Below are 14,541 nucleotides of genomic sequence, written 5' to 3' on the forward strand. Positions count from 1 at the left end.
AGAGCATGGAGATTGTTAGCTAAGTCATTTATCACCAATCCCTGTCCCACTTGCTGTCATTTTCCAGTCTGTATGCCCTTCTGTTGCAGACATGCAGGTGCCAAGATGCGATGCACATTCAGTGCTTGGTTCACCTGAACCATTGCCCTGCTCCTTTCCCACTCCACATGTGTATTATTTCTTTGTCTTATTCCCTGCTAGTCTGAAACGAACTCTAGAGAGCTGCCATCTACTGCTAATGAATTCTCCACGCACCCTGAGGAGCACTAACCCAGATTCTACAGAAATTTCATTAGCACTCTGTGGCCTGAAAATATATTTAGCTAGAGGAGGTTTTCGGTTTTTTTACACACACAAACTTGCACAGCTGAAATTTGGCAGCTGGGCACCAGATATTGATGGATAAAGGAAATGTTTCAGGAAAATGCTTTCACTGTCTAGAATACATAGGAGTCCTAGCCTGTCAGCGCTTTCCCTGAAATGTTGTATATAAGCTCTCCTTACTTGGGCTAGTTAATAGGCCAAACAGAATTGTGCTGTCTGTCCATCTATCCAACCTCTTTGAACCTTTTTTTAAAAACAGATATTTGGACATCTATATATAAAAGAAAAACAAATGTTTCCAACAATCCACCCTACATCTCTGTTTATCATCAGCACCAATAGCTAGAGAGAGTTCTTAATAGCACAACTTGTCAATACTTCTAGGAGTTATTATCCAGTGGGATGATGAGGGGAGCAAGTTGCAGGTCTTATTTATGAATTGTTTAGATTTACCATGGATGGATAATGGATAAGAAAAACTTTGGTAACTTCCCTTTTGGATTTTTGTAATACATTGTATGTGGGATTGCATTTGAAATCTGTTTGGATGTTTCTGCAGGTGCAAATTATAACTTAGTTTCTCCCATCAACCTTACCACTTTCCCTTTGTTTTTCAGATAAGCCAGCACAGTGTTCATAGTCACTTACACCCTACCTTTGCTCCAGTTATTTCCACTTTACAGAATTTTGTCAGCACTAAGAGGTCATCTGCTGATTCCTCTCACAGAAACTCAGGTATGGGACAAAACATGCAAACCAATACAACCTAACAGATTACACTGAACATTCAGTGCTTATCTTACTGTGTTCACTCATATAACTTGTATCTGTTTACTTCTGTGTCTAGCAAGGAAGCAATACTTGGCAATAATACCTGCATGTGGAATTGTCCAACAAAAGAGAACTGATTCAGAAGAAGCAAACTCTCAGCCAGAAAGTTTTAGGTTTAAGTAACCAGCAGAATAATGATCTGTTAAGGAGGCTGTTAACTGGCTGTGAAATGTGGAGCAAATGATTAGGAGATTCTAATTTGCTAATTACTAGCTCTAATATTATCCTCCATTTGAAGTAGTCCAGATCCTTTTTATTTTCAGTCTACTTCATGGAACTGCCAAATTTGGCTGTTACCTACTAAGGTTCAGGATGCAATAAACTACTTAATTTGTAACGTGCCTTGGCATATCCAACCCATTACTAAATGCTGAAGAAAAATCATGACGAGACCTTAATTTCCAGCTATATGGTCTTTTCTTCATATATCAACAATTCATTCTTGCTATGCACATTTTGGGTATTAGTGGTGTGCACTGACCACAAGATTCAGTTTGGACAAAAAAATCTAGATCTACTTGCCTGTAATTTGGCAGGCTATATCCACTGAATGAGTCACTGCTTGCAAATTTCATGTACTTCTGTCAAAAAAAGTTATAGCTAATCAAGGTCCAAATCGAAATGTGGTAGGTGTATATCCACAGTATTTATGCCATCCTCAATAAACCTAATAGAGCAAACATTTAATAAAGGAAATGAATATCATGTCATATTAGCTCTGGGCAAAGATATGCAGCAGTCACCTTGTGTCTGTTTTAAATCATGTGTTAATGTTTCATAGAGGGGTACACATTTGAACACACCCCAATGAATAATGGGTTCTTCACCTCCATGTTTAGAGACGCAGACTGTAAGCTCCTCTAGTTGCATAATACATGTCTTGGTCTGGCATAAACAAGCTTTTTGCTCAGTGATTATTTTTCAAAAGGCAAGCAGGGACCATAATTTCCTGATGGCATTATCTCTTAATTACAGAAACTAATTGTTCATTTCTTTATTAGTTGGAGTAGATATGAGCCCAAGGACTGTGGAAATAACAAGAGTGAGTGATTTTTTCCTTACCTTTTCAAAGCATTTTGCTCTTACTTCAAGTTAAAGGTGCTACATAAGAGAACGTGTAAAAGTTAGGGATGAAGGAGATTTTGCTTCACATTTGAAACAAACTTTCCTAATTTGTACGTTTTGAACACATGCTTTAAATAAAAGATAGAATTGTGGTTTAGTCCACAGGTCTACTCACCTTTCCTCAGCATGGTGTGATTGCTTACATTTTGATTATATGGTCTGAGAGCAGTTTTTCCCAGAAATGTTTTGTTTCTTTTTTAACAGCTTAAACCTGCTAGACCCTGTGCTCTGTAGTTGCTCCTGTTGCACAGGGTAACAATGCTTTGTGAATGCTCCAGAGAACAGTTGCATGTCATGACATGACCTAACTTCCTGGGTAATTGTATGGGGAAGGAGGGGGAGATGGCTGCCTCCATATACTGATGGGGGCATCCTACTTTTTTTCCATACAGTGCCCCGGTAGTCACAAGGATATTGTACAGAGAAAGGATGGCTGTCCCTATCAGTACATGAGAGCAGCTACTTTTCCCTGTGTATATACACAGGAAGTGGCAGCACGAAAATAAAAAAGGATTTTTACCAGAAATGGTAGCCACCACCCTTTAAAACAGCTTTAGACTGTTAAGCAAGAGAGAAAATATTAAAGGGCATCCCTCAGATGCCCTCATAAGTACCTGCATTTGTTTTTTAAAAAATTAAAATTCTGCATGGAAACAGGATGTAATGGACTTACTTTAAGTTACATGTGAGCTTGGGACAAAAAATGGAGTTAGCCTGTTTGTCCATCTCTAGTAAAAGCATATTAATACCTAATGGATGTTAACTGGTTAGATGTTATAGCTTTATTTATTGTGTCTTGTGCAAAATTTTTTCCAAAGCATGCCTCATTTTCCTGCCATCACCTTGCCTCAACTTTACATATGTGCATACTGGAAATCATGTGTGTGAGTTGGTACCAAAATAAGGATTGTATCCAATGCTGGTCCTACTCAGAGTAGAAGTAAAGTGCAACCCTTTCCCAACCTTTGGGTCCCCAGATGTTGCTGGATTACAACTCCCATCACCCCCAGCCAGCATGGCCAAATGGTCAGAAACTATGGGGACTGTAGTCCAGCAACATCTGGGGACCCAAAGGTTGGGAAAGGGCAATGTTCATAACTAACTTAGTTTTATTAATTTCAGTGGGTCTACACTGAGTTTAACCAACACTGGCTACAACCATAAGGGTCCTGTGTGTGGCTATGGGTTATATTAAATTAAATCCTACTCAGAGTAGACCCACAGAAGCTTGAAAACAATGCACTAATTACTAGAAGTCAACATGGATTTGTCAAGAACAAATTCCTCCAGGAATACTGTGGACATAATATGTCTCCACTTCAACAAACTTTTTGACAAACTGCCCCATGATATTCTGATCAGCAAGCCAGCTAAATGTGGGCTGGATAGAACAACTGGATAGAATCAGGTGGATCCACATTTGGCTTACAGAATCGTACTCAGAGTGGCTATCAATGGTTCCTTCTCAAACTGGGGGGAAGGCAATGAGTGAGGTACATCAGGGCTTAGTCCTGGGACCTGTGCTCTTCAACATTTTTATTAATCACTTAGATGAGGAGCTGCAAGGAATGCTTATTAAATTTGCAGATGATACAAAAATTAGGAGGGATATATAATACCTGGAAGACAGAAACAAAATTCAAAGTGATCTTGATAGCGTGGAGTACTGGGCTGAAAACAACAGAATGACATTTAACAGAGATAAGTGCAAAGTTCTACACCTAGGAAAAAGTAACCAAATATACGGTTATAAAATGGGGGATATGTGACTCAGCAATACTACAACTGAGAAGGATCTTGGAATGATTGTTTATCACACACTGAATTTGAGCGAAGAGTGTGATGTAGCTGCAAAAAAGGCAAATGCTATTTTAGGCTGCCTCAACAGAAGTAAAATCATGTGAAGTACTAGTTCCCCTCTATGTGCACTGGTTATGCCACATCTTGACCAGTACATCCAGTTCTGTACATCGCATTTTAAGAAGGATGCAGACAAACTGGAACAGGTTCAGAGGGCAACAAGGATGATCAGGGGACTGGAAACAAAGCCCTATGAGGAGAGACTGAAAGAACTGGGCATGTTTAGCCTTGAGAAGAGAAGACTGAGGGGAGAAATTATAGCACTCTTCAAGTACTTAAAAGGTTGTCACAGAGAGGAGGGCCAGGATCTCTTCTCGATCATCCCAAAGTACAGGACGTGGACTAATGGGCTCAAGTTACAGGAAGCCATATTTTGGCTGAACATCAAGAAAAACCTCCTATCTTCTAGGGAGTTAGTGGGCTCTCTAACGCTGAAGGCATTCAAGAAATAGCTGGACAGCCACCTCTCAGGTATGCTTTAAGTTAGATTTCTGAATTGAGCAGGGGGTTGGACTCGATGGCTTACAGGCCCCTCCCAACTCTACTATTCTGTGATTCTATTCTGAGTAGGTCTAGCATTGGATACTACCCTTGCAGATTGGATCAGTATGAATCCCATGCGAAATGACTGACTGTAGGTTTCCCTTTTCTTCTGCAAATGAACATGCTCTTCATGCATACATAAGGATTTCCTCTTGTATTTAGTTATTGCTAAATCAATATTGAAGCATAGGAAGTTGCTTGAAATTTTATAACATAGTCTTGCTTGGTTTTATGTATTATGAGGCCTATCTTTGGTGCATATATTTTTGAATGATGACAACACAGTTATTTCTCTATTTAAGGGTCCAAATGATGCTCTTGGTATCAGTATAGCTGGTGGCAAAGGGAGTCCATTGGGAGATATTCCAATCTTCATTGCCATGATTCAAGCCAGTGGAGTAGCTGCCCGTACACACAAACTCAAAGTAAGTGAAAGGGAGGATGTTACCTATATTTTCTTGATGCTGCTTTTATTCTCCCCAAAGAAGATTGCAAGGGTTGTATCTTGTTGGAAATACTCCAATTGATATTTCCACTTCTATTTCCAATTGTAAGATGTGCTTCTTTCTCACTTCTGAATAACACTACCACCTGTGTCGACTACTATGAGTGATTGCATAACAGTAATAATAGAAAATTGCCTTTTAATGTACTGTGATATCTGGAACCAAGGGTATGAGTTGTGTTATGTAATCTGCCACTTCAGCAGAGCGAGTAGCCTGGAAGAACATAAACCACGTCTGTGTATTTACTTAAAATGAATATGGATTGCCTTGTACGGATAAACGTACTCAGTTCACTGGCCTGGTTTGTGCTTCACATTAAACCATATTTTAAAACAAACTATGATTTCATGTGAACAAGCCATGTGCACACTGCTCAAAACTCACAGTACTCTTTTCCTGCTCCTGCTGCAGACAAAACAAGCCAGAATCTGGCTTGTTGTGCCATCTAAACCTGGGTTTGTGGTTTGTATTCTTCAAAGAAAGCATGAGCAGTAACCCAGATTTATTCTTGGGTTACTACATTTGAATTCTCAACTTGTTCCATTCACATTAAATCATAGTTTTAAATTCTAGGTTAATGTGATGTGCAAACAGGGCTACTGTGTGTCCTCTGTACACCCTCACATCTACCTAACCCTAAGAAATATTACTTCTATTTAAGAATTTGATAATCTAGGAATGTTCAGACACTTAAAATATTCTCAAAACAAAGTTTTTTTACTTTCTCAGTGAAGCATTTACATAGAGAACATACACTGTGACCTGGGACATTCTCAGATATAGCTATAGGTTCCAGGTAACAATTTCTATCATGTTGTTGTTGTTGTGTTATGTGCCTTCAAGTCAATTACGACTTCTGGCGACCCTATGAATCAGTGACCTCCAAGAGCATCTGTCATGAACCACCCTGTTCAGATCTTGTAAGTTTAGGTCTGTGGCTTCCTTTATGGAATCAATCCATCTCTTTTTGGCCTTCCTCTTTTTCTACTCCCTTCTGTTTTTCCCAGTATTATTTAATGAATCCTGTCTTCTCATTATGTGTCCAAAGTATGATAACCTCAGCTTCATCATTTTAACTTCTAGTGATAGTTCTGGTTTAATTAATTACCCAATTATTTGTCGTTTTCGTAGTCCATGGTATGCACAAAGCTCTCCTTCAACACCACATTTCAAATGAGTTGATTTTTCTCTTATCTGCTTTTTTCAATGTCCAACTTTCACATCCACATATAGAGACTGGGAATACCATGGTCTGAATGATCCTGACTTGAGTGTTCAGTGATACATCTTTGCATTTGAAGACATTTTCTAGTTCTCTCATAGCTGCCCTCCCCAGTCCTAGCCTTCTTCTGATTTGTTGACTATTGTCTCCATTTTGGTTAATGACTGTGCCAAGGTATTGATAATCCTTGACAAGTTCAATGTCCATATTTCTTGACAAATTTTTGTCAAAATTTGGACAGATTCAGTCTCAATAGCTTATAGCAACTCTATTGGTATGCTATCTGTTCCTGGTGATTTGTATCTTCCAAGTATTTTAAGAGCAGCTTTCACCTCACATTCTAAAATTCCTGGTTCTTCATCATACGGTTCCTCCATGAATGAATCTGTCATCCTGACATCTCTTTTATAGAGTTCTTCAGTGTATTGCTTCCATCTTCCTTTTATTTCATCTTAGTCAGTCAGTGTGTTCCCCAGTTGATTATTCAACATTCCTACTCTTGGTTTAAATTTCCCTTTAATTTCTCTAATCTTTTGAAATAGGGCTCTTGTTCTTCCCTTTTTGTTGTCCTCTTCTATTTCTATACAATAACTATTGTAATAATTATCTTCGTCTCTACGTACTAGTCGATGTACTACTGCATTTAGGGTTCTGACTGTGTTTCTATCTCCTCTTGCTTTTGCTTTCCTTCTCTCTTTAAACATTTGAAGAGTTTCTTCAGTCATCCATTGAGGTCTTTCTCTCTTTTTAACTAGAGGTATTGTCTTTTTGCATTCTTCCCTGATAACGTCTCTGACTTCACTCCATAGTTCTTCTGGTTCTCTATCAACTAAGTTTAAAGCCTCAAATCTGTTCCTTATTTGATCTTTATATTCTTCTGGGATGTTATTTAAATTGTATTTTGGCATTATGATTGCTTTGTTGTTCTTCTGTAGTTTTCCTCTAATTTTCTATATGACCAGTTCATGCTCTGTACCGCAGTCTGCTCCTGGTCATGTTTTCTCAGAAAGAATGGAACTTCTCCATCTTCTGCTACCAATTATATAATCAATTTGATTCCTATCAAATATGACTCTGTGTGTGGAGCAGATGAGACCTGTGTGTGGGGGGGTGTTAACTGCCATACTGTTTATGTCACTCTTTCAGTGAGACAAACAGCAAATTTAAAATGTGTTTAAGGTGGTTCTCAATAAAAATCCCTGTGTCTTCAATGGTTAGTATTGATTCCATTGACATCTGAAGTCACAGATATATTATTTACCAAAGATAACATATTTTCTCATATAATACTGCATATTTAAAGAATATGCTTTCATGCACCATAGGCATACACTTGGACTTCTGTATGCTTTTTCCACTTAGGATGTGTTCTTGTGTAATTCTCCTGCTTCCAGAATTTAGCACTAAAATATGAGCTCTTTGTTGTTCATGGTAGGCTGCTACTTATAGGAAGAGTGTTTTATCCTCTCTATGAAAAACACTCAATGATCAGTGGAAATACAGCAGATCTATATTGTCTGTTTATAACCAAGAAACATGAGTGCGCAGAGCCAAACTTGCAAGAATGTCGAGTTCCCTTCCAATTTTTTTTAATTTTTCTGTTGCTATTGTGCTTTTCTTTTTTTCTTTAAGGTTGGTGATCGGATTGTCAGTATTAATCAGCAGCCTTTGGATGGGCTGTCTCACGCTGATGCAGTTAATCTACTGAAGAATGCTTTTGGGAGCATTATCCTGCAGGTATGATGATAAAAAGAACATACAGCTGCACAAGGATAGATAAATTATGTTTTTTAAGAAAAGACTGAGCATCACTGGCACAAGCATCACAGCACAGCAGGGGTGCTTACTGATGTGAATTATGCAAGATAAAAGCAAGTAATTATTTCGTTCAAGCCTTCTTTATTCTTGTCCATACAGACTGTGAGCATGATTCTATAAAATCATAAGGGGATTAGGGGAGAGGGAATGACTTCTTGCTACATCTGAAAAATCATCTATGCTTTTAGTTTCTGTCACTTTTAAAACAAAAACAGATTTTCTTTCTTTTTACTACATAGTTGATTGAGCTGTCCATCATATTAACCTTTTTATTCTTCAAAGGGGGAGGGCACGAGAAATGACATTGCTGGTTTTGTACCATTATATGTGATGGGCTATCACATATAATGTGATATTATCACATATAATGGATAGTACAATTGATCTATCATCTTAATTTGGGAGGAGGAAGGAAAAGGTGTGTTACTAGTAAGATGTGCTCCCTTGATGTTTAGATGGTAAGGCACTTACTTTATTAGCAAAGCAAATGAAAATGCTAAAAGTTTGCCCAAAAATATGGGCATGATCTTAATAAAGGCAAACATCTTTCACAGTGAAATGCCATGATAAACGTGTGGAATCATGTCCATTGTCCTGCACTTTTTGGAGGAAGGGTGGGATGAAAATGATATAAATAAAATTAAGTGCTTTTAAAAATTCCATTAATTTATGTAAGTCAAGGGTAGATATTTAACTCTCCACCACTGAAAATCAATTGGATTTAGCCATGAGGGTATTTGATTGCTTTTAATTTTTTTTAAAAAATGTTGCTTGTTGTCCTGGGCTCCTTTGAGTGGAAGGACAGGAAGAAAATGTAATCAAGCAATCAATCAATGAAAGTGTTAACTTGCACTGGAATGCACCCAATATATTTAAGACCAAAGAAGGGACTCAGCTGAGTCGAAGGGGGTTTAGATTTTGGAGTCTGCAGGCTACAACCAGCTGAAAAATGGGAGGTAATATTGGGCAGGACATATAGGTCCTGTTTTTAATGGGCAAGGTATTGGTAAGGTGAATGAAATGTTAAGGTTTTCTTGCTTTTCTCTCTTGCACCATTGGTGGTTATATAGTTGATTTGTCATACATCTAGATCCTGATTCTAAAATTAATTTCAGGACTAGCATGTGGTGGACAGTTTGCTGTAGTCTTCAGTTCATCTCTCCCATCCCCTTCCTGGCCCCTGAATAGTTTAAATAATACACATGCGTGTACATGTGCATTCATTAAAATACAGCTCAAAAAGGAGCCCATCATGAGCCCTTTCTGCACTAAGATTTAAGCAATGTACACACATGCTAATGCTCAGCAGTAACCCATGAGAGGGGGAACCTCGTACATGTAAAACTGCAGTTAATATCAATGCATAACAAACAGAGGAATATCAGGTTACAAATGCACTGTGTCACGCTACAAAAAAGAGGAATTACAAACCACAAATTCAGGAAGAAATTTGAATGGGAAACTGAAAACATTCCTAATCTGCTTCAGTTCTAGCTCTTACGCATAAATGCCTTTCCCACTGCAATAAATGGTAAATTGGCTAAATGAAAGCTGGTACATTCAAGTATTAGAATCACTCCATAAAGCAGCTAACTTAGGTTGTGAGTGCCACCAGGATTGTCAACAAAATGGGGCCCTCTTGAGAAACAAAAAAGGCCTATCAGGATGCTTGGGAAAGCCTAAATGTTTGCAGAATGACACACAAACTATAAAAAAAATCTAAAGGGGCAAAACTTAATTTAAAAATAGACCAATAATGAACATGCTCAGTAGCGATGGAATGTAGAGTGACAGTTGGAATAGAAAAATGGAAGGGGGAAAGGATAAGAGTGAAACCGTCTATCTGAAGGAATGGTAACTTGAATCCTGAGCAACTAAGCAAATTAACCAAAATTATTGGTGCATAGAGCCAATTTAATGTGACCAATGTAGCCATATCATCATGTGAATGAACCCAGAATAAAAACCCAAGTAGGACAAGTTGGGTGGTAATCCTTTGATTTTGAGGAGATGACGTTGTTAACCAGTTAGTAAAGTGACATTTGTTTGCTTCTTTGAAAGTTAATCAAAAAGAATGTTGACATTAGCTTAGGATTTGGCCATACTACTACTGTCAGACAGAGGTACTATGTTGATACCTACTCTGTTCCCAAATATAACAGTCAGTAATATTTTAGAATGGCAGGAAACCAGATTTTTGTGGGTATGCAAATTTTAAAATCTTGCTCATTATATGTTCTATTATAGTAACACTTCCAGAAAAGCAGGTTGTTCAATTTTCATGTTTTAAAACCTGCAATATGGTTCTTATTTATCAGTAATTGACTTTCAAAAATAAAATAATGGATTTTATTTGCACACATTTTAATTGTTCATTAGAATTTTCTTAATTTATTTTACATTTTTGCATTAAATATCCAATTTTTAAAAAGAAAGATTTAAGAATTATTGTACAACTTGTCTTGTGTACACTCCTGTATCAATACCCAAACAGATCAAAACTGTGGATATGATGAACAGGAATAACTATATTTCATTTTAAATAACTACTTGTCATTTGCCCAATCATGAATTCAAACCATAGAAGTGAACACTTCTATCAATTTGATAATAATGAGTGACACATCATTAACTAATTCTATTATCAGTTAAAATACCTCATATTATGTGGCTATGAAAGGTCAGATAATTGTATCCAATGGTGTGGAAAGCCTTATTGTCAATGTGTTCCAGAGTAGGATGGCAAAGGAGTTTGTTAATGCTGTTTGCAAATGTGAGATTATGATCCTAGGGGAATATTTCAGCCTTTTTGGCTATTTGGATGTTGCTAGTTAATTTAATCAGATGTCTGCAGGTGTACTAATGAGATAAGGAGAAGCTTTTTACATGGTTGTTGAACTTTGATATGCTCTTACTGCCAGCCACAGATTGGTGAATAGAGGTGTGCCCTCCTGCCAGGTTTGTTGTTGTTACTGTTGTTGTTTAACCAGAAAACCTGAGCAGTTTAACAGATTTCCATTCTTCCAGAAAATCATAGTATTCTTTGCATTCTGCGTTATGAGTAAGGCAGAACAATAAAAATTGAAATGAGCAGGGCAAAGCCAATCCCTGTTGAAGGACTTTTGGCCAAGAATGTTCCCAGTAAGGGTGGCCTTTTGCCTCCCAGGTAAAGCCAGGGTGTCTTCTGCAGCTCCGATTTTAATTAAAGCTTTAAAATTTTCTAAGGCTGTTCTCTCCTTTGAGGCAAAAATTAGACCCTGAAGTTACAAACACAATCTGGGTTGGTCTTTCACAGTCCAGTCCACTTCCTGTGTAGCCTGGAAGAATTTGGTAACATGTGCCTCTGAGCATATGGTGAATGGTGGCAACACCTGCCATCTCGGAATTACATTTTTGTATGTTTTTTGTTGGTGTTCTTCTTACTTTGCTTCTTTTCTGTGTTACTACTGTTTCTATAGAGAATCTAACCTAGAAATTATATTTCTCTTATTATTCATTCTAGAAATCTGTGTCAAATTTATTTTTATTAATTTCAAAGCCCTTTTATTGGTCAGTGTCATATGATGGTGAAGACAGCCTTTTTGTGTTTCAAGGTGGAGGTTATGCTCTGTTTCTATTTGGGGGGCATTAACAGTTGATCTGAAACTGCAGTTTGATGTAAAATCAGACTGATTACAATAAGTTGCTACTTAAGCAATGACTCTAGCTGTTGGAAAAAACAAACTTTGCCAGCCCAAGATGCATGTTTTCAGCCTGCTATGCTTAAACCACTTAAGGCAAGGTGGGCATGGTCAATTAAAAACATAGAGCACACCTAGAATTTTGTTAGAATATATTTCACCTCCCACTGTTTTATCTTATGCAAACTGAGACACTCCTCATGACCATTGGAAACGAAGCTCCGCTCACCGCGCAGCTGACGAGCGGGGCATGATTGCAGGTGGGGGTGAAGACGCTGTCCCCATCTGTTAATGGGGCAATGTCGCGCGTCGCGCCCGTGACGTCGGCGCGATGTGCAGCGGAAGGGGCGGGGTCTATAGGACTATTTGAGTCCAGCCGCCCCTTCCACCTTCCTCTTCTGCTGCTCGACGGCTTCGGCGCGGCGCGGCTCCTTTGCCGGTGCACGTGTGCCTCCGGAGGCTTTCTGAGGCCAGGCTGACTGTGCGGCGGCGAGCCCCCCCCCAGCCTCGTCGGGAGACAGGGAGGCAGCGGCGGAGAGGTGGCGCATAGCGAGGCGGCGCATAGCGAGGCTTGGTGGCTGGCACCAAGGCCTACGCGGCGAGGCTCCTGGCCTTGGGAGGCCCGGCAGCGGCAGTGCAGTCACTACGAGGCGGCAGCGCAGGATCGGAGCCAGCGGTGGCAAGGACCACAGGCGAGACGACCTTTGGCCGGCAATTTTTAAATTTTAATTTTAATTAACGCGGGGGTAGGTTGTGCACGACCCCAACCATCAATCCTTGCCGCGTGCAGGCCAATTAGGCTCCCCCCCTGGATAATTGGGTGCCGGGAGGGGGTATAGAATAAGCAGGCGGGCCCCTTCACAACGTTTTGAAATCACGTCGTTTGTAAGCGGGGCCCCAATCTCCCTCTAGATATGCCACCCAAGAAAGGACAAAGGGGGGCCAAAAGGGAAAGGAAAGGCCCCCAAAGCGGGGGGGAGATGCCCACCCCCAGTGGCGGTGGGGGCAAGGAGCGGGGAGGGGCCACCATGGGCGGCCATAAGTAGAGAGTGGCAGAGGCGCCATCCAGGGCGACAGAGTGGGTATAACAGGAGCCCTGCTGGATCAGGCCAGAGGCCTACCTAGTCCAGGGCTCTGTTCTCAAAATGGCCAACCAAATGGGAAGCTCGCAAGCAGGTCGTGAGCCATGGGCGTCCCCAGCGGAGAGGCCAAGGGGGCACTTGTTCCTTCCTAGGTGAATAATGCTCCCAGCTTTCATTTAAAAAATAAAAATAAAAATAGTACGTTTCTAGCATTTGTAGAACCTGAGACAAAACGTACAAGGGAAAACAAGTGAACAGGCAGAGGCTGATCTCTGGCAGCAGCATAGGGCCTAGTCCTCAGCATGTGCTGTCTGGGGTTATACTCTTTTCCCCTGCCTCCTTTCTCTCTAGATGCCCCTTTGTTCCAAGTTCTCTTTGCCATGCCAATTAGAGGGGGGGCAGGGGCAAGAGCAGTTGCCACTGCCTCCAGTGCCACGCCTGCCCTCTTGCTCTAGGCCTGGCTGTGTAACAGCAAGGATGAGGAGCACTGAACTGCCACGGAAGACAGTGCAAATGAGGAAGACTACTCACTTTCTGAGCAACACTACTCACTTTCTGAGGCGCGAGAGCAGCAATTGCCCTGTGCCACCGGACTTCTGAGAAGGAGGTGTTGCTGTGCATGGCACAAAGTGGGGGGGAGGGCTTGTAACTCCAAGGAGCTGCTGCTCCCAAGTAGTGTCTGTGAGTTTACCTGAGGCAGTGAGATCTTAGCAGCTGCCTTACAGTGCCAATCCCTGGGAAAAAAGGGTTGATGCTAGCACCATAGAATCATAGAGTTGGAAGGGGCCTTATAGGCCATCTAGTCCAACCCCCTGCTCACAGCAGGAAATACACAGCTAGAGCATCTCCTGCAGATAGCTGTCCAGCCTCTGCTTGAAGACATCCAGCGAAGGGGATCCCACCACCTCCCTAGGCAGTCGGTTCCATTGCCGAACTGCCTTTACTGTCATGAAGTTCCTTCTACTGTCCAATCTGAATCTACGCTCCTGCAACTTAAAACCATTAGACCTAGCCCTACCCTCTGGGGCAGCAGAGAACAAATCTGTACCCTCCTCTATGTGACAGCCCTTCAGGTACTTAAAGAGTGCAATCATGTCACCCCTCAGCCTTCTCTTCACCAGACTGAACATGCCAAGTTCCTTCAACCTTTCCTCATAAGACTTGTTCTCCATACCGGCTATCATCCTCGTTGCTCTGTTCTGAACCCGCTGTAACTTGTCTATATCTTTCTTAAAATGAGACGCCCAGAACTGAACGCAGTGTTCCAGATGAGGCCTGACTAATGCCTCGACCTGGAAGCTATAGCTCTGTTTGTGCAGCCCAAAACCGCGTTTGCCCTTTTTGCTGCAGCATCACACTGCTGGGTCATGTTCAACGGATATGTGCAACAGGGAGATAGGAGGCAAGAGGCCTTCAAAAGGGTAAGAAGGAGCCACCGGCTGCTTAGGGACAGGTGTCCCTTCCCCAGTTAGACTCTGGGTACTATGAACTAGGTTAGCAGGCTACCCGGTTTAAGGGGAGGTTTGTTATGTTATGGTGTTTGTCTTTTG

At 40.7% G+C, this 14,541-nt stretch overlaps 1 protein-coding gene across 8 annotated transcripts in view; it reads left to right on the forward strand.

Annotated features, from left to right (window-relative positions):
* PATJ (PATJ crumbs cell polarity complex component) overlaps window positions 1-14,541 on the forward strand; it is a 294,202-nt gene that overhangs the window by 265,894 nt on the left and 13,767 nt on the right. For all 8 annotated transcript variants that reach the window (XM_061633245.1, XM_061633242.1, XM_061633249.1 and 5 more), the window contains 4 exons: window positions 942-1,059; window positions 2,157-2,197; window positions 4,986-5,108; window positions 8,044-8,148. In XM_061633245.1, coding sequence (XP_061489229.1) covers window positions 942-1,059; window positions 2,157-2,197; window positions 4,986-5,108; window positions 8,044-8,148 — 387 coding nt within the window. The remainder of the gene's footprint in view (window positions 1-941; window positions 1,060-2,156; window positions 2,198-4,985; window positions 5,109-8,043; window positions 8,149-14,541) is intronic.

The sequence above is a fragment of the Rhineura floridana genome, chromosome 6, assembly GCF_030035675.1.
Source record: "Rhineura floridana isolate rRhiFlo1 chromosome 6, rRhiFlo1.hap2, whole genome shotgun sequence".
NCBI lineage: Eukaryota > Metazoa > Chordata > Lepidosauria > Squamata > Rhineuridae > Rhineura > Rhineura floridana.